We start from the raw sequence: 27693 nt of genomic DNA, 5'->3' as shown, positions 1-27693 counted from the left end.
GGCGGGCGCTGCGGGGCCCCTGCCCCCGGGAGCCGAGGGCGCGGACGCGGGGCTGCACGCCCGGGGGGCTGCGGGGGCCGCGATGTTCAGCTGGCTGGGTTCCGACGACCGCCGGCGGAAAGACCCCGAGGTCTTCCAGACGGTGAGCGAGGGGCTCAAGAAGCTCTACAAGACCAAGCTGCTGCCCCTGGAAGAGCATTACCGCTTCCATGAGTTTCACTCGCCCGCCCTGGAGGATGCGGACTTCGACAACAAGCCCATGGTCCTGCTGGTGGGCCAGTACTCCACGGGGAAGACCACCTTCATCAGGTGAGCCGCCCCGGCCCTGGCCGCCTGCCCGCCTGCCCGCCTGCCCGCCTCCCCGCCTCCCCGCCCGGCGCCTGGGTCCTCCGGCGCTCCTGGCGGCCCCCTGCCCGGGACGAACGGGAAGCCTTCCTTCCCTGGAGGGCGCTGAAGAAAGTCTGGTGTTTGTGTGCGCAGAGCTGACCCCACCGTTTCACTGCTGGTCCCCCACCCCGCCCTACCTACTGCCTCTCTGCTCCCGAGGTCAGTTTGAAGTGTTCAAGTTCAGAGCCCTCTGCATTCCCCCTCATTTTATGGATGATGAAACTGAGGCCTGGACGGCACAGTGAGAAAACTGGTCACAAGAGCACCTTATTGCTGGCTGGGGGTGCCTCACACCCTCACTTATTAGGGGCATGCCCTTCATGGCCTGGACCACCTCCCCTGCCTTTTAAAGGGCTCAGCCACTCACGTGGGGGGCTCTGCAGCTGCAGCTGAGGAGGTGGACTGGGGACTTAGCTCCTGCTGGGGCAGTGCCACTTGTCCTTTTTTATCAGCTTCCCTCTCTGAGCAGAGCTCCTTGTGTAGATCTCTTGGAGACTGGACAGGAACGTATCAGACGCAGAATGCTTTTTTCTCTTCCCCTGTTTGATCTTAATGGCTCAGTAATAACATTAACGTCTTTTAGAGGTGGAAGAGATGTGGGCAGATTGTCTTATCCAATCCCTTGACTTGGCAGGTGAGATGACCCAGGCTTAGAGGGGTTAAGTGACTGTCCAAAGCCCCGTAACTGAGTAGGAGGCCCACCTGGGCTGCTGGTCTTAGATGCATGGGCGGAGATGCTTGGCTAAATGCCCGTGACTCTGAGGGTGAGTCATCTATTCCCTTCAATTCCAGAATCCTAGGCCTGAGGGGTCCTCAAGAAGGCAGCCTGTCCACCCGGCACTCGGAGAAGGTCCGTACCTTATCCACCAGAGTGATGACCATCTTTCCTATCTTTGCAGGACAGGCTTCTCTCCAGACCTCAGTCCATACAACCTGCAAGGCCAGGCAGTTTCCTCTGGCCTCATTTACAGCCATTGCCAAGCTGCTGCAGGTGCTTTGTGGCCCTCTGTCGAGTCAGACTCCTGTTGTGTGGCAAAGGGTGTGGTGGCCAAAATCAGTGATGCTCAGCTCCTGCAGAAGGTTTCAAAGCGGGGTTCCCATTCAAATCAAATCTTGTTTCCATCCCAGGCAAATATTGACCAGCCGAGCACCTGCACCATGCAAAGCACTGTGCTTTGTTTGGCAAGAGCAGAAAAGTTAACAGTCTGGTTACTAATTTTCTAGATACTAATTTTCTCTAGTGCTAAGCTTATACACAAGCCTTCTGGGAGCAGGGCTTGCGCCATGCTAACGTGTCATGTCTGAACAGAATACCAGATCGGGTTTCCCTTTGCGGGGTGGACAGCCTTGGGCTCAGCAGCTTTGAAGGCTGAGTGATTTCTAAAGAAGTTAGGTACCCGGGGTGGGGGGTGGGGAGCTGTTGGCTTTTGGATACCTTCTGTTGTCAGAACTGCAAGGACTCTTAGCAGTGAATCTAATCCATTGCTTTCTTAGCTTTTTAAAAGGTCAGTATATCCTTTGAAAATCTAACAAAAGCTGTGGCCCTATCTTTAGAAAAAATGCACAGATACATACACAGAATTATACAAATTTACATATAATCTCACGGGGAGAACCTCTGATGGAACCCACTTCCCTTAGTTCAGTAAGCACCTATTGCTGCCCAAGGCACTTCAGAGCTCCTTAGGCTCTGCACAAGATTTCCTTTGTCATCCGTGTCCTCCTCCGTCTGGCCTGGTTTGTGCCCCACGGGAAGGTACGGGCCCTCCTTGGCCCTCTGGACACACCTTGGTTATAACCCCTGGTACATAATGTGGAGCTTCTCCTTCCAGTAGCACCAGAACTTATAACTGTGCCTTAGCTCCCTGGGGACCTCACCTGGGGTCTCAGGTCCGGGAGGCTCCCAATAGATGTTTACAGAATGGGAGGGAAGATGGGGAAAGGCGAGTGTCTCCAGGGACAGGATCCTGGAGCGGCAGACAGGTTTAAGTGCTTCTTGCCTGAGACACTCTCCTTGCTTTGCCTGAGTCATGCTGGCTGTTAACTGGGTCCTAAGAGAGTGGCAGAGTCAAGTCGCCATAGATTATTCCTTATCTGAGGGAGACAGGAAGGCCGGGAGAGGCAGATCCCTCGCTTTCTTAACCTCCAAGTACAAGACTTCTCCCTCCCCAGTCATGTAGTAACTGAATTTAGCTCAGTGCATCAAAAGCCATCCCCCTCGAGGGAGAGTCCACCCCGAGGGTGGGAGGGGTTGTAGCACAGGCAAGCCCTCCAAAACCAAATTACATATTTTCCTCCTTTTCATTAAACCCACTAAGCAGCTATTTTTTTTCCATCAGAAAATGTAGACCAGAATACCTTAAAAGAGGAAGAAAAAAAAATCACTCACAAGCCCACGACTTAGGGGAAAACATTTTTAAATATAAATACATATATACTTATCTTGCCGGTATATTTAGCTATTTTGTAACACAATTGCCATAATGTAATCCTGCATGCTAATGTATTTCCCTTAGAGAAGGAGCATTTTTAAATGTCACTTCAAAAATCTTTGTAAGCATTATTTTGAAGAGCCGCATGATATTTTGCTGTGTGTAATTGCAATTATTCATTAACCAGTCTGCTTCTTTTGAATGTTTGAGGTTGTCTCTAATTTTTCAGTTGTGGAACCACCCTCACTACCTCTATGCGTAATATTTTTCTACATATTGGACTGCTTTCTCAGAGATTCCCAGAAGTGAAATCACTAGGCCAAAGGTTGTACAGTTTCATCATGCCTTTAAGTTTTTCTGGTTTTTTAATTTTGGTGCTAAGAACCGTATTTCTGAGTTGCTTTCCAAGAGGGTAGGTTGATACAACACCCCTTCCCCAGAGCGATGACGAAGGCCCCAGTTGGAGGAGCCACCAGTGTCTCGCTCCCTCTCCCGCCCCTGCTGCTTGCCTGAGTGCCCTGATTCACACAACTCCATCCTGGCCTGAACCTGTGAGGGACGGAAACAAAGACTTGCCTCTTCATTTCCTGGCCCTTGGCCCTCCACCTCCTGAGTGTCCCTCCACTTTCAGTTTATGTACTTGCCACGGGGTCTATTTCTCATCTCAGGAAGAACGTGCAGAAAAGGACATTCTCCTGATAACTAATTCTTCTGATAACTAATTAATGTGCTATGATCTCTGCTTGAAATAGCTTCCCTGGCCTACAACCCACAGTAATAAAATAAACAATAAATTGGCCCGGTGGCTGCTCCCTCCACACAGGCTGCCTCTTCGGATACAGTAGCGCTGTGTCCCTCTGGCCCTGGCAGCCTTCCTCCAGCCTCTGCTGTTTGCCTCCCTTCACCCTTCCTCTCCCTGGCACGCAGCCTTCAGCCCCTGCTCCCTCGCACGCTTGGCCCCCTGGTCTCCGAGGTGCATCGCGGCTGCCCCAGGGGCTGAGCAAGGCCCGAGTGCTCCGGCGGGCTGGGAGGGGGCCTGGCTGGGGCACAGCAGAAGGCAGAATGGAAGTGGGGGACCAGGGGATGGAGTGGGGGGCCTGAGGCGGCCTGAGCGAAGCTGCCTGGGTCTCCACAGGGAGGTCTGGGCTGGTCCTGAAGACCTGACGCCTGTCTACAATGGGACTCGGGCTGCGAAGTCTGAGCGTGTGGTGGGGCTGCAGGGCTGAGGTGGGGGCTCCTCAGGGGGCCCTGTGGACCTCCCTCACTTCTTCAGGGGGCTCTTTGCATCCTCCCACAAAGGTGACTCAGCATTTGGCTGGTGTGTGCTATCTCTCATTACGACCCTGGAGTCCCCACAGCCCAGGCCTCATCCCTGGGTTTACGGCATCTCCACCACGCAAAAGATGATCCTCCGGAAAGCCAGAGGACTAGGGAAAGGGGCCACCATTCCAGGTGGACCCACTGACCTCTGCAGGGTCTGTTCTGCTGACCATGGTCCCTGTAACACCCCAGTCATATCCTCCCGCTGAGGGTAGAGGACACCCTTCTCCTGTGAGGGCTCCCGTTTGCTGGTCCCTAAGTGGGAGTGGGTGGAAGTCTGGCCATCTCTTGCAAGGCTAGAGTGTTACTCCAAGGAGAAGACTGCCTCAGGCCAGAGGAATGAGTCCACCTGCCTCAGGTCTGGTGTCTGGAGGGCATCAGGAGAAGCATTTATTGGCAGGAGGGGACCTCCCCATTCCCACTGACGGTGAGGCCATGGAAAGAACGCAGGCTGGCTTAGCAGAATCCAGGCTCTCCCAGTGCTGGCCAAGAGACGTCATCAGGAAGGCCTAACCTGTCCCAACCCCAGTCTCCTCATCTCTGACATGTGACTAGCAACAACCAACTCTGTAGGGTTTCTCTCTGTATTAAGAAGGGAAAGAACCAGTGTAGCACCAGTTATGTTCCAGGCACTGCGCTTGGGCCTTTACTATTTACCCTCCTCTTTCTAGCTGATTCTTTAAGCAGAGGCTTAGAGGCTGGCCTTCAGGAGGTGGGGGAAGCCTTGTCCAGCTCCACCCACAGCTGGGATGAGGGAAAGGGGAGGGATGTGAGGGAGGCGAGCATCTTGCCTCTACCTCCAAAGACTTGAAGAGAAATCAGAAGGGGGCGGCGGGCAGTGCTGGGTCAGTCGTGGACTGGGTGGGCCGGCCTGTTGCAGTGTGGGTGCGGGAGAAGGAGGCTAGTGGAAGGCTTGACAGCCTGGCCACAGGTCTCCTCTGTGCTGGGGTCACTCTGTCCCATGGCAGAGGCTGCTCTGTGCCAGGGACAGTGGTAGCTGCTCCGGGAAGAAGAGCTGACTCAGCCCTCAGATGGCCCATCTACTACCTCACTTTGTGATTACAGGGTACTTTCTGGTGTCCCTAAAACCTCCTGAGACAAGTATTACCCAACAGGGCGAGTATTATTGCTTTTGTTTTTTTAAGATTTTATTTATTTGAGAGAGAGCGCTTGCGCGTATGAGCAGGGGAAGGGGCAGAGGGAGAGGGAGAGGGAATCTCAAGCAGACTCACCACTGAGCGTGGAGCCCAACGTGGGGCTCGACTTCAAGACCCTGAGATCATGACCTGCGCCGAAATTAAGAGTCAGATGCTCCACCAACTCAGCCACCCAGATGCCCCAATATTATTGTTTTGACCCTGTTTCAAAGCTAAGGGCCTGATGCTTAGAGAGAGCAAAGACACAGGTGTACAACACAAATACCTGTAACATAGAGGGGAAAGCAACCTGTGCTGTAGAGTCTGAGGATATGCAAAGAGCTGTGGCCTGTGGTCTGGCCCCGCTGTCGAGGGCACGGATACTTTGGAGGCAGACCTGGTTAAGATTCTTGGCTCCCCGCCTTTACCCTGGGTGCTTTGGTCACTAGTAAAGCAGGCCACATGCTTAGATTGCCAGCCAGGCAGGACACAGAAAAATGAGGAAAATGTTAAAAAATAATTTGCTTTAAAAAACGTGAAATAAAATTCTCCTCATGGGGGAAAATCAGAATTGCGTAGGACTTCCTTACACCTCTGTGATGGTTTAGTATTTGTTCAATTTTGCAGTGGATGGCCAGGGGGCAAAAGTGTTCACCAAAATCTTTTCCACTCTTAGGGCCTCTAAATATTGTTCTTTGGCCTCAGAGTGGGGCAACTTCCATCTCAATTTGCTCAGCTGCAGACGTAAAGTAATGCTGCCATCGCACGGTGCTTCTGGGACTGATTAAGTGGAGTAATATGGGGGAGAGGTCCTGGAACAACACCTGCCACACTGTGGGTGCCCAGCCTGCCTGTCCCTCTTTATTCTTATGTGTCCCCATCTCAGCCATTCCCACCCAGGCTTGAATTAACTTTTCTTTTTTTACTCTGCTGTGGGAATGTTTTTGCCTGGCAACAGAGGCGATCTGTATCACTCCCCATAGAGAAGCAGCCATGAGATCCCTCAATAGCTTTTCCTTTCTGGACACAGTGGTGGCTTTGTGAAGGGGGCACTCGGTGCTGCAAGCCATACCCAAATGTCCCTGAGAATTTACCAAGCGCTGGGTTCTCTGGCCTGCCTGTGTCTCTGGACTTGCTGGTGGCTCTGTTGGATTCTGTGTTTCTCCAGACCCATGTGTGGTCAGCCGATTGGGGTCACGCGGGTCTAGCCAAGAGGGGCAGGACAGCAGGCCCAGCCGCCAGGCCTTGGCTGCCTGAGGCCGCAGCTCCAGAATTGCCTGGAAAGTGGCCCCTGTTATGCTGGGAAGTGTCACCCTTTGTTCATCTGCTGGTACACCGTGTCTCTCCCAGGGCTGGAATGTGAAGCGCCTGTGTCAGGAAGATACTTCGTCACTGGATTTGGCCCTCTGCAGGCTAGGCATTCTTGAGGCCGCCTCGGGCCTGTTTCTTTCCACCCATCTGTATGTCAGCTGTGCCTGACGCCTCTGATGGCATCCAGCACCTTGCTCCAGGCTCAGAATTCCCACTTGCCACACTCTCTGCCGGGAGGGCCCTGCTAAGGCTTCTCACCCAAGCACACACAGTATAGGTGCTCCATTTCCACCACAGGTAAGAGTGGATGGGGCTTTCCCTGGGCACAGCCAGAACTCTCAGGAGGCAGCTTCAGGTTTCCAGAATGGTCTTGGAGAGCCAGTGGGCTTGGACCTGCTCTGGTCACCCCAGCAACCACTTCTATGGGCCACATCCCACTCATGGAGACTGAGCTGTGAACCTCAGTGGTGGGTGTTTGTGGAGATGAGGACATTCCTCAGTTTGTGGGCACCAGAGCCTAACTCTCCCTGCAAGGCCTGGATCCTGTCCAGGCTCCTGCCAGACCCCTGTGGGGCTCAGCCTTTTCCCATTTCCTGGTCAAGGAACCTAAGGCAGGAAAGGAGACATTGAATGTAGTGGTCAGGGACATGAATTCTCAAGGCCGAGTGCCGCTGTTCAAATCTTCGCTCTGCTATTCACTGACTGCATATCCTGGGACACACTGTTTGACCTCTGTCTCCTCTTTTTTACAATGACTGGTAATCTTGGTGCTGGTACTGGTTTAAGTGCTTAAGGCCTGCAACTCACAGGACCCTTGGAACACCCCATGACATGGGTTTTCTCATTAGGCCCACTTGATGAGAAGGATCATAGTGCTCACATCCGAGAGATGAAGATGAAATGAAATAATCCATGGAAAAGTCTAGAACAGTGCCTGGCACATGGCAAGTGCTTAATATATCAGAACTATAATCTCCCATGTCGTGGAGGTGGTGAAGTCCGCACAGCATATGTACCTACTGCAGGGCATATCCCTCATGGTTAGAGAAGCAGGTCGCTGGCCCCAGGTAGCTGAGATGCCCTGCCTCTCCACTGAGGCCCTGGAGAAGGTGTGCTTGAGGAAGCCAGGCATGCTGTCCAGGTGTGCAGCTGTTGTCATTTCTTCTTATCACAAGTCAAGTGCCAGCTTTCAGTGTGGTCCTCTGATGGGAGAAAATCCCGCCTCCACACCTGGATTATAGGGCTGACCTGGAGAAGATGAGGGGCTTCCCAAGAACCCTCTAGTGTGACGGGGGTGACCTCCTGGGCAGCAGCTTCTCTGCTGGCTCCTTGGGGAGGGAGCCCATAGCAACCCCACGTCAACTGCCCTGTGCCTCAGAGTAAATGAGTGGCTCAGAACACTTCCTGGAAGCACACGCAGGATGTGGAGGAGCCAGAAGAGACCCCAGCAGGTCTCCCCAGCTACCAGCCTGTTGAGCAGAGCCTGACCGGTGCTCCAGGTCCATGTTGGGGAGGCTTATGGTGGAGTCATGTCTGCCAATCCCAGCTCTGCCCTGACCTGTGGGGCCTTGATCAGCCCACTGTTAGGGCAAGACAGCCCTTCAGCTAGGGATTTGGGTTCCTGCTGCACTACCAGCTGTTTAACTTGGAGAAAGCCACATAACCCCACTAAGCTTGAGGTCCGTCAGCACCTGCCTGTAGGGCTGCTGTAGAGCCCTGAGAAGTTCTAGTGATTAGGGTAATGTCTGGCAGGTGGAAATGCTACTGAGCATCAGTGGTTTTATCAGTGAAATTGGGAAGGCTGGTCTAGAGCACGTTCTCAACCCAGGCTGCATGTTAGAATCAAGGAGGGAGTTCCTAGAAAGGACAGGTGGCCTGTGCCCTCCCACCCCACCCTACCACCCCCAGCCAGTGGAGCAGGGCCTCGGGGTGGGGTCTGGGCACCATTAGCTAGAGCTGCAGGTAGCTCAAATGCGGTCCTCAGACCGCTGGTCCAGGAGGAGGCTTTTGCATTCCTTTTCTTCATTCTCTGGCTCACTGCCTTTGCCCTTGACCTCTAAAAGGAGCTATGGAGACAAGCAGTGGCCTGGGGCTCACCCTTCCCCGGGCCTGGGGAAGAGCAGAGGGAGGCACCTGCCACCTCAGGCTGCAGCCTAGTACCGAGGCCAGAGGGTAGGACCAACAGTCTTAGATGGGATGGAGACCGACTCTTCACAGTGTGCCCTTCACACCGTATGATGATAAACTGTTTTTATATTTTATATTAAATGACTGAGTGACCATGTAAATGAGTACAGACCTAAGGAGAGTCAGCCAAGTCTATGGATGGCCTCATTCTAAGCTGTTTTTGTGCGGGCACTTGAGCAGGCGACCTTCAGTGGTGAAGTCTGCTGGACTCTGTGCAGGATTCAGTCTCAACCTGTGCTTTTTTTTTTTAAGATTTTATTTTATTTATTTATTTATTCAGAGAGAAAGAGAGAGAGGCAGAGACACAGGCAGAGGGAGAAGCAGGCTCCATGCAGGGAGCCCGACGTGGGACTCGATCCCCAGTCTCCAGGATCACGCCCTGAGCTGAAGGCAGCACTAAACCACTGAGCCACCTGGGCTGCCCTCAACTTGTGCTTTATTGCTGAGCCCAAACTTGCTTTCCCCTCACCCCCAACTCCTGATTCGGGGAGGGAAAAAGATAAAGACCAAAAAGCACAGATTAGATATTTTAAGTTCAGCTTACATCCTGCTTCCTCCCCAGAGGCTTTTGCATTTCCCATCCAGGGATATCTGTCCCTGCCACAGAACATCATTGCTGTTCACCTGCCCCTCTGCCGTGACACGCATCACCACCCACCAGTGGCAGACGTGCACACCTGTGCCCTGAGAACAGAACCCTGTGTGATGACTGTGCTCCCTTCCACCAGGTACCTCCTGGAACAGGACTTCCCTGGCATGAGGATTGGGCCTGAGCCGACCACTGACTCCTTCATCGCCGTGATGTATGGACAGGTGGAGGGGATCATCCCTGGGAACGCCCTGGTGGTGGATCCTAAGAAGCCTTTCAGGAAGCTCAACGCCTTCGGCAATGCCTTCTTGAACAGGTGCGTGCTCCGAGAACACACGTCCTAAGTTCTCTTTTCTTCTTCTTGGAGTTTGAAAAGGAAGGGATGAGGTCTTGGGAGGCTCAGTGCCTTCTCCATACCCAGAGTCTCGTGGTGGTCCCGTTCTTGTTGGGAATGTAACTGAGGTAGTCACCACTGATTAGGGATGTAGGAAGTAGGCTAATTCCTCCTGACCGTGGAGTAGGGAAGGATACACCAGTTAACTCACATCCCCATAATTGGCACCTCCTCCAATAAAAGCAGAGAGCTGTACTGTGTCGGTCCCAGCTCCTGTCTATCCAGCTGACCCTTGAACAACTCAGGTTCGAACTGCATGGGTCCATTTATGAGCAAATTTTCCACTGTGTGGGGTGGGACAGGGGGGATTGACACTTCTAACCCCCTCAATATTCAAGGGTCAACTCTACTACAGAGGGAATTTGCATCCAACTGGAAGGAGATAGAGGAAGGCTCCCCTCTGTTCCTGGGCATTATCTTTCCTGGGTGGAAGGAACCCTGTGCTAAGGGTGGGAGCCCTGAGTTTGAGCAGTGCCTCTCCTACTAAACTCACTGTGTGACCTTGGACAGGTCACCTCTCCTCCCCTGGGACGAGTGTAAGTCTGCCGACACCAGGGTGATTGGGTCATCCTGGGTGATGAAAGCTGTAGGTAGGGAATGTGTGGCCAGCTGAGCCATTATTCCCATTATTATTCTGCTTACGCAGAATGCAGGCTGACCCCGACCACACTTGTTCTGCACATCCACACCGCAGCTCCGTGTATGTATTGCACCTGAACAACGTTAACTACTTTCTCTACTAGGAGGCATTTAGAATAGAGGCAAAGATGATGGGCTCTGGCATCAGATCTCCTGGGTCCAAGTCCTACCAAAGGGCACCATGGATCTTAGACAAATTACTTAATTTCTCTGTGCCTCACTTTGCCCATCTGTGAAATAGTGTAAGAGTAATATCCTTCTCCAAGGCAAGAGGGCTGATGAGGCCTCTGTGGAAAAGTTGGCATTAGCCATGGGTGTTCAATGATAAGCGAAATAATGCTGAAAAGGTGGGACAAAAGGACACTTCAGGTAAAGAAAACTGAGGGGAAAATCCCCAAAGAGCAGAGATGAATGAAAGAATATGGCTCGCTACAGGAGCCTGGGAGCAGAACACGGTGCTGTGAGCTTTGCACTTTTCTCCAGGAGCACTCAAGAGCTGAGAGGATGGGTGTTTAGACTGGTGTCGGTGTGGCACCTGCCAGGTGTGTCTGCTGGGATGACAGGGGGCGGGGGAAGCCCCCTTGCAGGTGCCTCGAGCACCACCGCAGCCACACTCCAGGAGCCTACCCCCAGACATCCGGCTCCCGTCCCAGCGCTGCCCAGGGGTCCTGTTCAAGCCCACTCCAACCCCCTTAGCCGCCGCCGCCTCCCCCTCCTCCTCCTCCTCCTCCTCCAGTGGATGCCCTTGCCTCCTGTTCTAGAAAAGATGGAAGCCAGGATGGGTGGAGTCCCTGGAGCTGGGTTTTAATCTGTCCAGGCTCCCAGGTCGCCTGCATCCATCCGAGCCCACTCCCACCAGTCTGCAGAAAGCTGTGTTCTCTTTCCCCTCCAGCTCTCTGCCTCCCTTCCCCACTTCGGGGTGCTTCGGGGCCAGCTACTCAGGGACTGCTCCATCAGCGGTCCCTTCTTTCTGACAAAGGCACCCCCGCCTCTCCCCTCCATGCTCCACTGACCTCCATGCAGCAGACCCTACCAGTTCATTCTCGCTTCCCTTCACCACCGAGTTTCATGGCATCACCTGCTCACTTCGCCCTGTGTCCCCATCACAGCTGCCCATGCAAAGGTTGCTGTGACCTCTCAGTGATCGGGAGCCGAGGGTATTTCCCACCCTTCCCTCCCCCTGCTTCTCCTCGTTGTCATTTCCTCTCAGCCTATTCCCTCCCAGCTCCCCAGTGCTCCTCCTGCCTGCCTGGCCAGGCCCTGTCCAGTCTGCTCTGTCCCTTTCTCTCTGGCTCCTGTAACCTGGTGTCACCCTCAGCGGGCCCCACCATCAGCCCTCTGCCCTTCCAAGAGCTCAGCGCAGGTGAAGCCTCAACCACAGCCCCCGTCCCAGACACCAGCCCGTGCACCTGACCACCTCATCGCCAAGTGTCGGAAACCCAGGTGAAGCCAGCTTCAGCAAGATGAAGAAATCTTTGTAGAATACTTGACTGTGCTGTAGAACCTAGGGACCAGAATGGGGCTGGCCTCAGGAATAAGGAAGGCACGGGCTTCGACAGGCCAGGGGCTGTGTCACCAACTTCCCCACCCCATTACCTAGCCAGCCCAGCACCGGGCACGTGGCCAGCACTCCATACTGGGCTCACTGACAGCTACTGTATCTGACTGAGTCACTCTCTGCCTAAAATGTTCCTCAGCATAAATGGGTTTCTGTTGCCCTCAGTACAAAATCCACATCTCTCGAGGCCCTCACGAGGAGGCTAGAGCAGCCCTGCCTCCCTCCCAGCCGCACCCCCGGCCACCCGAGCCTCCTCTGTGCAGCCTTCCCTGATGCCCTCTTCTGTATGTGCCTGGCCTCCTCCCCTACCCTGCCTCTCTGCTGCCATCCCACTGGGAATGACACCCCCGGTGTATCTGAGGGAATGAGACATCTGTTAGGCTTCTGCCAAAAACGGCATCTAAGAGAGAAGGCTCAAAGTAAGAAGGACCTAAGTTAGGTTTACCAGTTTGTATTCTGAGACTTCAGGATGTAACCCTAGAAATATTTCCTTTAACAAGGCTTAGCCGCTATCTTAATAGCAGTGCATTTGGAAGCCCAAATAAATGTTCCTGGGTGGCGTGACCCATTCATCAAGGCCAGCTCCGGTGCCTCCTCCTCCAGAAAGGCCTCCCTGGAAGCCATCTCTTTACCTAGGATTTCCTGAGCTCCTCACCTGACTGTTCCTTGGGGGCAGAGATTAAGGTTTGGATGTCTTTGGAGATTGAGGTTTGGACAGTGTCCCTGACAGCAGGGAGCTCACAATTGAAGGATCACGGCTGCCTCAGGATCACCCAGGGAGCTTCTTCAAAATACAGGTCCTGGGCCTAGTTCTAGGGCGGAGTCTGGCCTGGAGCCTGGGAGTCTGTACTGGAGGCTTCTGAACCTCCGTCTCAGGGCGGGGGTGTGGGAGGCCACGTGAGAGCCAATGAGAGGCCAGCGCGGGCCTGCTGTCGCCCCATGCAGATTCGTGTGTGCCCAGCTGCCCAACCCCGTGCTGGAGAGCATCAGCGTCATTGACACTCCAGGGATCCTCTCTGGGGAGAAGCAGAGGATCAGCCGAGGTAAGTGAGGCACCTGCTAGGATTGGCTCTGGCTCTGCACTAAGTTCTTTCTGGCATATTCTCGTGCTTCCATTCTATGAGATAGACCCCAGGTCCTACTTGTACCTTGATGAGCTGGCGCTGCCTCATGTGCCATGTGGGATGATCCTAGGCAGGAGCCGGAGGACAGTTTGGGTCCACTGTAGCTCAGGAGACAGCTGGCCACAGTCTTCTCATCTGTAAAAGGAGACATCAGTGTCGCCTTACTCACCTCATCAGGTTTATTCATCCTCCAGGAGGCAGTACCATGGGCCAGACCCTGGTTTGCTTCTGAGGCTCCTACAGTCCCTGGCCTAGGGAGCCTGCAGCCTGCAGGAAAGGCAGATGCCTGCAGAGAACTTCAGCCCAGTAATGCGAGGATGGGGGCACGCTCTGGGGCATAAGAGTAGGGAGCTGGGTATGTAACAGCACTTTGAAAACTGTCCACTCCAGACAGATATGGGGTGATTTCTTACCAGGGAGGTCCCTGGACCTGGCAGTCAGGAGATGGAACTCTGGCGCCAGGCTGCCAGCGTGCTAAGCCTGCCTCCACCGCATCTTAGCTGAGTGAGCCTGGGCAGGGTTCTTGGCTTCAATTATGCATCGCTAAAATAGGGGGAAATGATTCTATCTACCTTACAGGTTATTTGAGGATTAAAAGAAATAATACAGGTATAAAGCCCTCTGCCTGGCCCATAGCAAGTGCTCATGAGTATAGAGTATATGATCATCATCATTAGCTTTCCTAGCTCTAAAATGCTTAAATGATGCTGTACAAAAGCAAAATCTGCTCCTGGCTTTCCACCCCAGTCTCTCCTGCCACATCCTGCCAGGTGCCACAGGTAGCTCCCTGCCCTTTCTGGGTGTCCAGCAAGCAAAGCAGATGAAGCTGCTCCCACCCCAGTACTGGAGCTAGGAGCGGGGCTGGAGCCAAGTCTGCACTCAGAAGTCAGCCTCCGGGAAGGGAAGCCTTGGGACCAGCAGGGGTTCTGGGCAGTAGCCGTAGGTGACTGACTGCTTCCCTCCTGCATGTGCATTGGCTCCTGCGCTCTGCAGCCAGCCACAATCTGTCCTGCAGCGTGTCTGTGTCACTGTGCTGGGGCCCAGAAACCCCCTCCTCCAAGGGCATGGCCCACATGGGCTGGCATCTGTTTAACCTCAGGCTCCTGGGTCCCTGGGAGGAGAGCCCCTGCCTCATGGGCAACAGGTCAGCATCCCCAAGGCTGTACCAGGGGAGGCCCAAGTGCCATCGGGGCTAGGCTGGGTACAGGCCCGGCGTGTCAGAACTGGGCCACCGTGAGCACTCCTGCCAGCTGCCCCAACTTCCTCTCTGAGGAGAGCAGCTCTCTGGCATGGCAGGACCCAGATCAGCTCCGCCATGGCTGTATGAGTGGGTACAACCAGCCCTGGCAGTGGGTAGACAGGGAAGGCAGTGGGAGAGGCCTTCAGGTCAGCAGCCCGCTCCAGGGCCTCAGGACCCTGGTCCGTCCTGCAGGAAAGTCAGAGCCTGCTCCTCAGGACCCCATTCGGGAGCACGTGGGCAGAGGGGTGGGCAGAGGCCCCAGCAGGAAAGCCCTGCCTCTCCCTCCCTCCCATTTCACTGAGGAGATGACACCTGGGAGCAGACCAGGAGGGGCCTATGCTAACACACCATGTGATCAGCAGGTTAGCCATGGGATCCCGGGGCTCAGGCTCCCTACTTCTGGGCCGTATGGTGGTGCAGGAGCTGAGGAGGAGCTGGTCTGGAGACATAAACCCACCCACAGCCCTGGGAAGAAAGGCTCACCTGCCCTCTCCCCTGAGCCTTTGTGAGTCCTGAGGTACTCGGTCCCAAGCCCTGTGGAGGGGAGGCTCAGACATCTTTGTTTCACTTTTATTTGTTTCCCTAAACACACTCCCCGTCCTTACCAGCACACCTCCCCCACCCCCTGCACCTCCCCAGTTTCATCTGGGCTCCCCCTGAGTTTAGGCCTAAAGGAGCTTTTCTGTTTCACCCTGACCACCTGGGTCTCCTCGAGGAAGGCTCAGGAGAGCCACAATGTCTCAATCTCCAGCACCTGGGGGTTGGGAGGGAACGGTGGCACATGTGCCTGACAGGTGAGTCTAGAGAGGACTCGGGCCTCTAGGATCTCCGAGGGCACTGGATTGGGAGTTCGGAGCCCTGGGTTTTAGGACTAGTATGGGTCTCAACAGGTCGCATTTTCTCTCTGAGCCTGTGTGTCCTGTGTAACAAGGGGTAATGATGGCCATCCCATGACCTTGGGGGTCTACCGATGGTAATGGAAACACAGACATCAGCTCTGGGCCTAGATCACCGGGTGCTCCCTTCTTTCCCCTTTATCTGCCAGCCAGGGCTGCCCATTATACAATCCAGGGTAATCTATGTGAATGCTCTCCCTTGCGGGTGTGCGTGCACCGCCTGTGCAGCTCTATGTGGCAGGCCTGCTTCCAGGGACTCCTGCCTTCCTCAGCTCCTGTCCCGTTGCATTGTTTTCCTATTCTTGCATCTTCTCTCCGGCTTTCATCTTTGGACCTCAGGAGCTGCCCTTGGCAAATTGGGTGCTGGTTTTCTTGCCTGCCCTCCCTACCCCTTCCCGCCCCACCCCGACCTCTGGAAGTGATGGCCCCATGAATGGCTATACCAGCCAGTTCGTTCTCTCTGCCTTCCCGAGTTCACACTATAAATGCAACTGCTGGCAGAAGCGGCCTGTGATAAAAACCAGAGCTGGGAGGTGGGTACTAGCACTGTACCACCAGCTTGGGGCTGCACTGCCCTCAGCATGAGAGGGACACTAGAATGGGAGGGCCTCAGACACCCTCAGATATCAGGAAAGTTTCCAGCATGCAGAGCCTCTGCCATCCTTGCTCACAATCAGCCTCAAAACCTGGTAGTTGTGGTCTATACCTACACACACATACACCTTCACATCTACACACACATGCACACACCCCCAGAGGCGTGTGCACAGAACCAAACACTCCTTGTATGGCTTCCTTCCTAGGGCACTCAGAACTCGGGGTCTGGCTGCACCACAGATTGGGTGCTTCTTCCCTTCATCTAGCCAGCTCAGGACAGGACAGGGCCCCCTGTGTTGTCCGGCAGACTGTGCGCTGCACAAGCTCCCCAGGCGGAGAGGCACGTGGGGCTTGAAATCCAGCCCACGCTTCATCCACTGAGCTTCATGCTGGGGACAGTGCTCAGGAGAGTAGCAAAAAGGGGCAGCGATGCCAAATCTGTGCAGAGCTGCCTCTGGCCTGGTGGCTCCAGTGTGGCACATGCTGGAAAGGGAACTGCTCCCGAGAGCTCCCAGGCCTCAAGCCTCATGGGAAGGAGCTCTCAAGTCTTGGGCAGGAGCTGGAAAAAGTGCAGTCCTTGCTCAGGGTGTGGCCCCTCTGCTCAGGCCTAGGGGAGGGTGTCTTAGGGGAAGAGAGGAAGCAGAGAACATCCGGGAACCTGAGTCCAGGATATCCCAGGCCAGCACTTGTCTCTGGATGAAGATGCACTGGGATGGCAGCAGAGGGGCAGGGAGGCAGTTCCTGGAAGTGACAGGATGTGCCCAGCCCTGGGTTCATTACTGGGAAGAAGCAAGGATGCAGCAGGAGTGGGACAGCTCCGGAAGCCTGAGTGTCCTTACACTTGGGAACCACATTTCCTGTTCCTTCTCAGCTGGAAATCCCCACAGGCCCCACCCTAGAAAAGCAACCCCTTGGGCATGGTGCTCACATTCCCTCCAAGGAGACGCCTTCCTGCACAGGTGAGCTCAGCAGGGCCACAGGAGGTAAAACTATGCCCTGGCCATAAAGCTGGAATGGGAACTCTGGTCTTCTGATACCCAGTCTAGTGGCTTTGGAGCACATTGTCATCTCCTGCCCAGGGGGAGGGCAGGGAGTGGAATGGGGGTGGACTCTCATCTACAGTTCCCCTGGTTGGGGGTGGGGGAAGACCATGGAGGATCTAGGCTAGTCCTTGCAGCCTCATGTCCCTGGCCCATCCCTGGACTCCCTGGAGGGGGGCCTGCACGTAGGGACCTCTGGGCCTCAGACTCTATGCTGTACACATGTGCCCGTGTGGGTATCATGAGCGGAGTAGACCAGCAGAGTCCTGACACCTGTCACAAGGACTCGCCGACAGCCTTGCGGTCATCAGAGGCCTGTGGTATGTCTTTTGGGCCCCTTTCAAGGTTACATGTAGGAGGCATACAATGTGATTGGTTCCCTCTTGTCATCTGAGCTCTTCACGCATTTTGAAAATTGGGGCACTTTTATTTCTTTTCTGCTAAGATGTCATTAAATCTTTGGAGGCAAGATGAGACCTTTTATGCACTTAGTCCTCTGATCCCCAGCCATAGATGACTGTGCATAAGAAGGGGGTGTGGAGAGGAGTCAGGGGTCTGGGGTCCAGTCCCGCATTAGCCACAACCTGCCCATGTGAGCTTGGCCAGCTCCTAACCTCTCTGTCCCCTCTCTTCCCCATAAGATATGTGTGCCTTGTGTACCTCCTGGCATGCGGATGCTTGTGAGGATCAAGTGGATGATGTGGCTGAAAATACAGAGAAATGTGTGGTCAGCTCTCTTGTATTACACTTCAGACTGCAGGAAGCCAGTGGGTGATTGAGGAGTTGCCTTACTCATTGTGTTCGTCTCATTGATTTCCTCCTGCTTGGCATTACTTAGAAATGCTTCCTTTCCAGTTCTCTGGAGCCTGGGGGTTGGTGGGAGAGCCCCGGATCTCTGCAGGCTGCCCAGGCCCTCGGCCTGATGCCCGCAGATCAGATCTCTTGGAGCTAGCAGCCCGGCTACACATGATCCCAGGGATTCCAGGAAGGCCGTCTTTGCACTCATGCACTCTCTCGGGGCTTGACTCTCCCTCCGCCTACTAGTTCATATCTCATGAGCCCTTGGGCTGCTGCAGGTACTCAGGAGCTCCTGTGGAGGGGTCTCAGAGCCATTCCCAAGACCAACCAGGGAAAGAGGATCAGTCACCCCAGAAGTTAGGGCAGAGCCTCCAGAGTGACCCTCTTGCCGCTGTTAGATCCTGTTGCCGTGGCTCTACCACTGACCCCTCATCCGTCAAGTGTTCTTATCCCCACTTTTCAGCTGAGAAACTGAGGCTTGGATTTGCTAAGGCCACACAGAAAATAAATTCCAGTCCATGCCTTTCAGATGCTCCCATTCCTGAGTGTGCATAAGCCTAGTCCGGAGACAATGACCCATCCCGAGGCTGCTAGGTTCTAAATAGCTGGGTGCAAGAAGCTGAGCTTCAGAGGAAGCCCGGCCCCCACTGCTCGATCCTCATGTTCCTCCCGGCCAAATCCAGGGAGAAGGCAGCTGGCGTACCTGACTTTGTGCTTTGATAGCACACAGAATTCACAAAAGTAGGGGGATGACTAGGAGCACTCAGTGCTTACAAAATCTCAGAAAAGGTTCCCAGAAGCTGATCTGGTCCTCAGACAGGAGGAGACCTCACCCAAGCACCCCAAGGTGTTGAAGACGCCCCCAGCCTTCTTTCTCCCTGTCCTGGAGGCCCGCCTCATGTGTCACCAACATCCTTCCACTTGTGCTCCCCACCCTCACACCTCTAGTCTTAGAAGCAGGGAGAAAGGAACCTCAGAGATCTTCTAGTCCAGCCCCCCTGCTTTGACAGGCAAAGAGACCAGAGACGGAAGGCTGTTTGTCCACGAACGCACAGCAAGTATGGCTGAGCAGAAAGTAGAAGGGACTCCCCGGCCAGGGCTCCTCAGGTGACCCCTTCAGAGCACATCCCACCTTGAGAACACCAAGGGGCACCTCTCCCAGCCAAGGGGACAGGAGCAAGCAGGTGGCCATCCTCTTCTGGCAGCGATGACCTGGTGCTGATCTTGTTCCACCCGAACTGGGGGCAGGTCAGCCTTGTCCCTACTCTCCCTCAAGCCTTTGCAGCTTGAGCCCCCTCTTGCATGGCTGGTGCCAGTAGGGATTGGATAGAGTTGGTGGGGTAGGAGCCTCCTTTCCCCAAGCTTCTCTGGCCCCTTTGCTTTCCCTAGCCTCGGGAGGGGTGGCAAGAGGGTGGGGAGACATGAGCTCTGATCCTGGTCTGCCCCCTCCTGCCACATGACCCCGCATACCCTCTGAGCCTCCACTTCCTGGTCAGTAAAATGCCAGGCTCTGGCCCCCCAGCTGGTTAGGAGTGGCTGCTCTGTGGTTTGCTTACAGGAGCAGCAGCACGCTCTCCGGGCCGCCCTGCCCAAGGCCTGCACGCAGCCACAGTCCTGTCAGGCCAGATTTGGGAATGAGCCCTGTTGCCCTCCCCAGCTACCAAGGACGGCAGGCCTGCTGGTTCTGGGCATCAGAGCAGCAAAGCTGTGACCTGCCTTCCAGGGTGGGGATTGGGGCAAGGGGGTCAGGGTGTCCTGGTTTTCGGAGTCCTCTGGCCCCCTTCCTGCCCACAGCTCTGAGGGACTGCCTTTGGGAGGTGAGAGAAGCCCTCCACCTAGCTGTACTGAGGGAAGATTAAAATAGCCGGGCCTGGGAGGGTGGAACAGACGGGAGCAGCCCCAGGGAGGGAGAGGGAGAGGGGAGCAGGAGAAGGGGGCAGGCTCACTGGAAGCTGGAAGGCACTGGCCTCCTGGACTCTGTGGAGCTGCTGGGTGGGCAAGGGGGGCGGGGAGGGGTGAGGAAGGCGGGGAGGCAGGGAGGTGGCCAGGAGCAGGACAGCTGCCCTCTGACCCACATGGGGAGCCCAGGGTCCTGGCCTCACCCCTCAGTGGCTCTCTGAGTATCACCTCATCTGTGAACCTGTTTTCCCCTCCAAAAAGTGGGAGTGGGGCTCCTCACCCTGCCCACCTCCAGGGGTGCAGTGAAATGAGGTTGGGCCACGAACGTCTTGCCAGCCAGAGCAAGCACTGAACTTGGGGTTTGGGGACCTGAGTACCACGCCCCGGTGACTGCGTCCTGCAAGCAGGGTGGTCTTGGCCGAGTCACTGTGCCCCAGTCTCTCGGGGGCACTGACTGTGCCCCTACCTTGCTGCTGGGCAGAGCCCGTCTCTGAATAAAAAGACTACATGGGAATAATGATGGTAATAGCAACTATGTGCTCCGAGCGCATCTGGTCCTTTTAATTCTGTTAACTCGGAGCTATAGGTATGCCCGTTTATAGGTGAGGACGCACTGACTCAGACACACTGAGTAACATGTTCAGGGCCAAATAGTGAACTCGTGGAGGACTCCGGGGGTGGGAACCCAGATCTGACTCCCGAGACCTTGCTCTATGTGCGGCGCCTGACTGCCCCTGCCCGAACCCCTCCCCGGGCCCCGGGGCCCCTCCCTCTGACCGTCCCTTTGCCACAGGGTACGACTTTGCGGCCGTCCTCGAGTGGTTCGCAGAGCGCGTGGACCGCATCATCCTGCTCTTTGATGCCCACAAGCTGGACATCTCTGATGAGTTCTCCGAGGTCATCAAGGCCCTCAAGAACCACGAGGACAAGATGCGGGTGGTGCTGAACAAGGCGGACCAGATCGAGACACAGCAGCTGATGCGGGTGTACGGGGCCCTCATGTGGTCCCTGGGGAAGATCGTGAACACCCCGGAGGTCATCCGCGTCTACATTGGCTCCTTCTGGTCCCACCCCCTTCTCATCCCTGACAATCGGAAGCTCTTTGAGGCCGAGGAGCAGGACCTGTTCAGAGATATTCAGAGCCTGCCCCGAAATGCTGCCCTGCGCAAGCTCAACGACCTCATCAAGAGAGCCAGGCTGGCCAAAGTAAGGCTGGGCCCCCTGTGGGGACGGGTGGGGGTGGGATGGTCAGTTGGCTGCAAGAGCTGAGGGCCACCCCCACCACCCTGAGCTACTACCTTCGGGTGTGACAACGTCCTAGAGTCCCAGCATCACCCAGGCAGCCTGGTGGTTGTGGTCACGGGCCCCGGCATCAGGTGGCCAGATGGGAGCCTACCTCCTTAGTTCTCAAACTGGGATCCTAACCCTGGTGAGGACCTTACTCTCTCTGTACCTATCTCCATGGCTATACAATGAAAGGGTGGGGGGACAAAGTGAAATAAGGAATATAGCAGGGGCAGCCTTGGTGGTTCAGTGGTTTAGCGCTGCCTTCAGCCCAGGGCCCAATCCTGGAGACCTGGGATCGAGTCCCATGTCGGGCTCCTTGCATGGAGCCTGCTTCTCCTTCTGCCTATGTTTCTGCTTCTCTCTCTCTCTCTCTCTCTCGAATAAATAATAAAATCTTTTTAAAAAAAAGAAAAAAAGGAATATAGCAGCTGGGCACATCACAGTGCTGGGCACTCTGGAAATGTTGGCTGTCATCATCATCTTCCTCATCACCAGCATCATCAACAGTATTACCATCCCTATTACTGCCCTGACTGTAACTCCCCATCATCCCACCCTTCCTTGAGATCTAGGAAACCAGCTCAGTGCTAGAAACCATGCGGAGGTGAGGGGGTGAGATGGGAATGATTGCACAAGTAGCAGTAGGAGGAGGGATTTATGGGAAGAGATGGGTGAGAGCCACCCCGGAGGGAAGGAATAGATCGGAAGGTTTCTCTCTGCCCCTGTGTCTCAGGTTCATGCCTACATCATCAGCTCCCTGAAGAAGGAGATGCCGTCAGTGTTTGGAAAGGATAATAAGAAGAAGGAGCTGGTGAACAACCTGGCTGAGATCTATGGCCGTATTGAGCGGGAGCACCAGATCTCACCTGGAGACTTTCCCAACCTGAAGAGGATGCAGGTAAGCAGGGTTTGGGGCTCCAGGACAAGGGACAATGTCATGTGAGCCAGCTGAGTGGCCTGACAATGGAGAAGGCCAGCCTTGCACGCCCCAGATGGAAACTGACCCAGAATCATAAGGTGAGCAGATGGCCCCAGGTTGGTGCTCCCCACTGGACGGCCACTGGCCCAGCAGGTGTCATATCTGGGCCTGGAGAGAACACAGAGCCCCAGCGCTCCCTTTGAGGCAGGGGTATATGCAATGTTTGGGGCCTGATGCCCCCAGTTTAGAACCTCCCCAATCATAGCCACCACCACTTGGAATCCCCATCATGTGATGTGAAATGATGTCACCTAACATGGGGTCTCTAGACCTTCAAGTGCTCACATTTACCCTTGAGCTCCCACTTGAGAACAATTTGGGACACAAGCCACAGAGGCAGAAGTCTACACAGGGGCTTGCCATCCGAGGGGTACACCATGGGCCCCTATTTCGGTGTTTCTCATGTTATTCCCCAAAGCAGTCCTCTGAGGGAGACATTTTCATCCTCCTTTTGCAGGTGAGCAAACTGAGGTTTACAAAAGTAATTAACCTTTGTAATTAATTGCTGGTAGTTTTCTGAGAGAAGTGTTCACACAGGTTGCTAGTAGAAGAGCCAGGAGCTCTCCCCACAGCCCAAGAGAAAAACCACCACACCATACTGACTGGATCCTCTCTGAGCCCCTGTAGCCCCTGTAGTCTGAGGCTCCAGGAGCACCCACCCACCTTTATAGATGTTAGGAGCATCAGGGAGGTAGTATTTGCAAGGTGCTTAGCACAGAGCCTGGCACAGATGGTACTCTTAAAACGCAGTGTTAAGTTAGGTTAGATGTCACCGCTGGGGGAATCTGGGTGCTGAACACAACGGACCTATCCATATGCCCAATTTTCACCACATCTCGTGGTTCTATGATTATTTAAAAATAAAAGGTTTCTAAGAAGTAGAGAATTTTTTTAAGAATAGCAACAGATATAGTAGTAATACTGTTTATGCTCCTGTTGCTGATGGTTGGCTTGGGAACTTGTTTCTCAGCTCAACACTAGAGGTTCAGGACATCAGTATAGTCCCAAATAGGCATTTTTAGTTTCCCATGTGCTAAAAGAAAGAGAAAAAAGTAGACCTTCAAACTACACGTTTGATCATATATCCATTCATTCCCATAACTGCCATCCACGAGCCAGTTTCTGACTTTAGAATTACTTCAACATAATTCAGGTTTGTCACTCAGCTGTACTTAGAATACTTCCAATTTATAAACTCTCTTTCTGTTGAGAGTGTCATGATCTGTAAGATAACATTTGAAAGGGACCATATGACCCCATTACTAATGTGAGGAATCCCTTGGCTTCATAAATGATTTCACCTTCTCATCTGTTTGCCAGTACCACGTTAGGATGTGTTGTTAGGGACGTTGAACCAATCATGTGAGTGGCCATCCTGGCAGGCATTTGTGTGGGGTGATGGGGGTACCCACTGTGCCCCTAGAAGACATCAGGATGTCTGTTTAGGAGCCCACCACACACCTAGCTGTGGTTGGGCTGAAAGAGACACCAGGGACCTTGGGAGGTTATGTGCCAAGGGGAGGAGGAAGGGCTCATCTGCTCCTGCCCTGCACACCCAACCCCCTGCCCCACTGGCCTCCCAGGTCCCGCCCTGCCTTGGAAGGGAGGTGAGAAATGCACAAGCTAACACTCGCTCTTGAAATGTAGCTGTGGGTGTTTTCTGAATTTTTCTACAGTGAACTTGATGTGCTTGTCCCTGAGACTTCCCCTGTGTACTGGTCTCTGCCCTGTGTGTCCTGAGCTTGCTGTGGCCAGAGCCAGGGCAGGAGCAGAAAGCTCTCACCTTGTCACCAAAAAGGCCAAGAAGGAGCTGGGTGTTCTAGACCCAGGACCTCTCAGAATTGCAGAGATGTGCGAAGTGGAACAGATTTCTCTTGCTGTGCGGTGTGGGTGTCATGGGAAGGCAAGGAGGGGAGCTTTTACAGAATCTGCCTGCCTGCCTATGTCTATTGGGTCAGGACCCTCAGGGGAGAAGCCGATATTCGAAAACTCTGTCCAGGTAATTCCAATGAGCATCCTGAGTAAGAACCACTGGTGTGAGGATGAGCCTTGGCTTCTATTGTGATTTGTTGCCTCTGCCTCAGTCTTCCCTTCCCTAAATGGGGATAGAATGTGATGTTCCTCCCTCAGAAAGGCCCTGGGGGAGTGAATGAGATCACTCAGTGAAGCCCCTGCCTTTTGCTCAGAAACAACCCAGATTAAAGCAGAGAGACGCACATGCCCCCATCTCAGAGGACAAAGCATTTAGGAACCACTCTTCAGTAGCCAAAACTAGTGAAAGAGAAATTTAATTGTTTTCTAGAGCATTAAAAGGATTCTAGATGAATGGAGCAAACCAGTATTGGTTAAATTTCCTTTTCTTCCCCAGACCCTTGCAACTATTCTCTCCTGAAGGCTTCCACCAAGGGCCATTGTACCTTTTTTTCTTCTCCTCTCTCACATCTTTCAGTATTTCATTATTTTGTGATTGGCTTAGCCTTCAGGGCTGGGAACATTCCAGCATTAGCAGAAGACAGGGTCCCCATCAAGGGGAACGATCTCCCTCCCTGGTCTTCTACCCTCACTTTTCTTTTTTTCTCCCTCTTCCCAGGACCAGCTGCAGGCCCAGGACTTTAGCAAATTCCAGCCACTGAAAAGCAAGCTGCTGGAGGTGGTGGATGACATGCTGGCCCACGACATTGCGCAGCTAATGGTGCTGGTGCGGCAGGAGGAGACGCAGCGGCCCGTCCAGATGGTGAAGGGTGGAGCGTTCGAGGGCACCCTGCATGGTCCCTTTGGGCACGGCTACGGGGAGGGGGCCGGGGAGGGCATCGATGACGCCGAGTGGGTGGTGGCCAGGGACAAGCCCATGTACGATGAGATCTTCTACACCCTGTCACCGGTGGACGGCAAGATCACAGGTGCCAATGCCAAGAAGGAGATGGTGCGTTCCAAGCTGCCCAACAGCGTGCTGGGCAAGATCTGGAAGCTGGCTGACATTGACAAGGACGGCATGCTGGATGACGAGGAGTTTGCCCTGGCCAACCACCTCATCAAGGTCAAGCTGGAAGGGCACGAGCTGCCCAATGAGCTGCCCGCCCACCTGCTGCCCCCATCCAAGAGAAAAATGGCTGAGTGATGGACGGAGGAGGTTCAGAGCCAGCAGGGGTCAGAGGAGATAGAGAGGATCACACACACACACACACACACACACACACACGTGCGCGTACACATGCGTGAAGAGCTTGAGAACTGCACTGTAGATGAGAAGGGGCAGGCATCCCCAGGCTTCCAGGCTGGTCTTTGGACACATCTCCAAGTCCTCAGCATTGGGAGACGCACGGGAGCGCTCACAGGGCCTCAGGACGGCCTCCATCCCTCTCTCCCTCCCATCTCCCACCACCCAGAGAGCTGCCTTCTCCCGCAGAGGCAGCCCCCTCCCAACGGTGGCCCCTCCACCTCCAGATCCCAGGCTCGGAGCAGATGGAAAAGGCTTCTCCCTTATTAGGCGCTGCACTGTTTGCGGTGCTGTCTTCCCCGATTTGGCTTCCCAGAGGGAAGCAATGCTCCAGGGCCGAGAGATGTGAGGGAAGGGGCTGCTGCGGGCAGCCTAGAAGGAAGCATCCTCGGCCGGGTCCCGGACTGGAAGAGACATGGCCCTGAGCTCTGTGCTTCCCCAGGCTCAGCCTCTGTCTGCCTGGCTGACCAGTCCTTGAACCCTGCCCTTGCTTCATTTCAAAGAATCTCAGATCTGGAGAGAAAAGAGGAAAAATTGGCAGGGAAGAAGGCAAAGAAGTTGCCCTAAATCCTCAACTCAGAGCCAGTCAGGGTGGCTTTACTCCACAGATTTGGGGAGGTTCGTGTTTTTTCCACCCAGCCCTGATGTTTGAATGACCAGACCCTGCTCCCATTCATCCAGCCGCCCCTGGGTGCCAGGAACTGTACTGGGCACTTTACACACATTATCCCATTCGGCCCTCGCCGCCCCCCAAGGAGATGAGCACCAGTCCCCCCACTTGGCAGATGAGGAGCTTGAGACTCAGAGGAGTTTAGGTGACTTTCTCAAAGTCGCAGAAGCCACATGTGCTAGAGAGAGGATTCAGAGCCAGGACCTCAGACCCTTCCTTCTGCTGCGGCGATGTGTACAGGATCCCGGCACTGCTAGCCGCCGATGAACCGAGGCGAACAGGCCAAGCATGCAAGGCACCTCCCAGAGCAGGCGGGTGAGGGAGCAGGGCCAGCCGGCATTTTGTGGGCCATCAGTCTGGCCATCTGTCACATCACAGAAGCAAACCGTGCCGTCTGGCTACGCAGCCCATGTTCCTAAAGTCACAGAAGTCCAACAGCGCCAGCGGGAGAGTGGGTCGGCCTGCTGGATGCTGTTTGCCCCTGTCAATGCTCCACCACCCACCCAGGGCCTGGAATCACCCAGCTCAGAGGCAGCCACCTCGTCTCCTCAAGTGGGTCTCGTGCTGATCCTCAGAAAGCTAATGTGGGGGGTCTGAGGTCATGTTCCCTGCAGGAGCCCCAGCGACCCTGCAGCATCCTTGACACATCCCTGCCATTCTCAGTGCCCTACGCCCTCCTTCGTGGTCTTTCCCTTGGCTTGCTTTGTGGCCACTGAACCAATCACTTTGTATGCTATACTCCTACTGTGATGGAAAATAGAAACAAGTGTAACTTATTTTATATCTATGTTCAAACTATATAGAGAATATTCTATGTACTATGATGTGCTTACTACTGCAGTGCATTTGTCATTAGTATTCATGTTAATACAGCACATTTATCCTTTGGTACCTGCTTGGCCACAGAGCATCATTCCAAAGGAGCCTGAGGGAGGCCAAGGGAGGGAGGTGGGTTCTCACTTGGGGCTCTTGGTGGCATCTTTGGCAGAGGATCGGGTTCCCCAGAGTCAGCGTCCATACACAGCATCCCATTGGCCTTATTGATGCCTCTTGGCCCAGGGACTATCCAGGCGGACCCCATGGAAGCACCACTCCCTACCACTGGGGTGGAGATGGTCCCCAAATCTCTGGGCTTCCTTCTGCATCCACACATTTCTCTTTCTCATGAGATGAAAGGCGAGAGAAGACCAAGGCAAAGAAGTCTCAAGTCCCCTACGTTGAGTGCTAAGCCCCGCAGAGGGACCATTTCTCAGCTCTATGCGTTTCTTTGAGATGAAGGGGAGGTAACGTTTCTGTCTTTTTATTGCAGAAGAAAGAGGGGTGTCTGCTAGTCCCTTCACCCCACCACCACTTGGACACAGGACACTGCCCCACATGACCCTGCCTCTCTGCCCTCCCTTTTCAGGACTCCAGCCTGCAGAGATCTGTGAGGCACAGGAATTTGTGGTGGCGTGTTTCCCATCTCCCAAGAAAGAGGAAGTGGTACTTGAGGCTCCTCTCAATGGGCAAGGGAACAATGGAAGGACACTTTCTCTGGGGCTATCCCTCTGGCTCTTGCTGCTTCAGGCCACTGACCTCTTCTAGGCTTCAGGGACCCGGGGCTATATCATGCCTCAGCCTGGAAAACATTTCATGTAGAAAGCAGGGACCCAGCAGGGCAGTTTCACAGGCAAGAATTGCTAGAGACTCCACTGTCCCTTGGCTTCTTCCTCCACCCTGCTCAGTTTGGGCCACAGAAACCATCAGAGAAGAGAGTAACACCCTACACCCTTGTCCCAGCAAATTTTGCCCCTGGTGCATTCAAGTTCAATCATGACCAAAGTCTGGTTGTGTACAGGTGCAGGGGACACAGCTGGCCATAGCAGGGCCTGGGCCTCAGTTTGCAGAGTGGTGAGAAGTGGCCCTGCATCACTCCACTTCCATCTGTCCCCTCTGTTCCAAGAGCCCACATTTCTGTGTTAGCCGGTCAGAATCAGCAGAACTATCTGGGGAC

At 54.4% G+C, this 27693-nt stretch overlaps 1 protein-coding gene across 1 annotated transcript; it reads left to right on the top strand.

Moving 5' to 3' along the window:
• Nucleotides 1-26591, top strand: EHD3 (EH domain containing 3). The gene is made up of 6 exons (XM_077843695.1): nt 1-309; nt 9502-9678; nt 12899-12996; nt 20341-20753; nt 21568-21732; nt 24404-26591. Exons 1-6 carry the CDS (start codon nt 83-85, stop codon nt 24929-24931), a joined length of 1608 nt encoding a protein of 535 aa, XP_077699821.1. The 5' UTR covers nt 1-82; the 3' UTR covers nt 24932-26591.
• The last annotated feature ends 1102 nt before the right edge of the window (nt 26592-27693 follow it).

Source organism: Canis aureus, chromosome 12 (genome assembly GCF_053574225.1).
Source record: "Canis aureus isolate CA01 chromosome 12, VMU_Caureus_v.1.0, whole genome shotgun sequence".
Lineage (NCBI taxonomy): Eukaryota > Metazoa > Chordata > Mammalia > Carnivora > Canidae > Canis > Canis aureus.
The sequence above is the reverse complement of the archived record's forward strand: the minus strand, read 5'-3'. Positions and strand labels throughout refer to the sequence as shown.

Excerpts from the sequence above, each read along its gene's own strand:
- EHD3 (XM_077843695.1), top strand. The coding sequence starts at position 83 with ATGTTCAGCTGGCTGGGTTCCGACGACCGCCGGCGGAAAGACCCCGAG. Across the intron at positions 9,679-12,898 it reads GGCAATGCCTTCTTGAACAG|ATTCGTGTGTGCCCAGCTGC; the intron begins GTGCGTGCTCCG and ends CGCCCCATGCAG. Across the intron at positions 21,733-24,403 it reads CCAACCTGAAGAGGATGCAG|GACCAGCTGCAGGCCCAGGA; the intron begins GTAAGCAGGGTT and ends CCCTCTTCCCAG.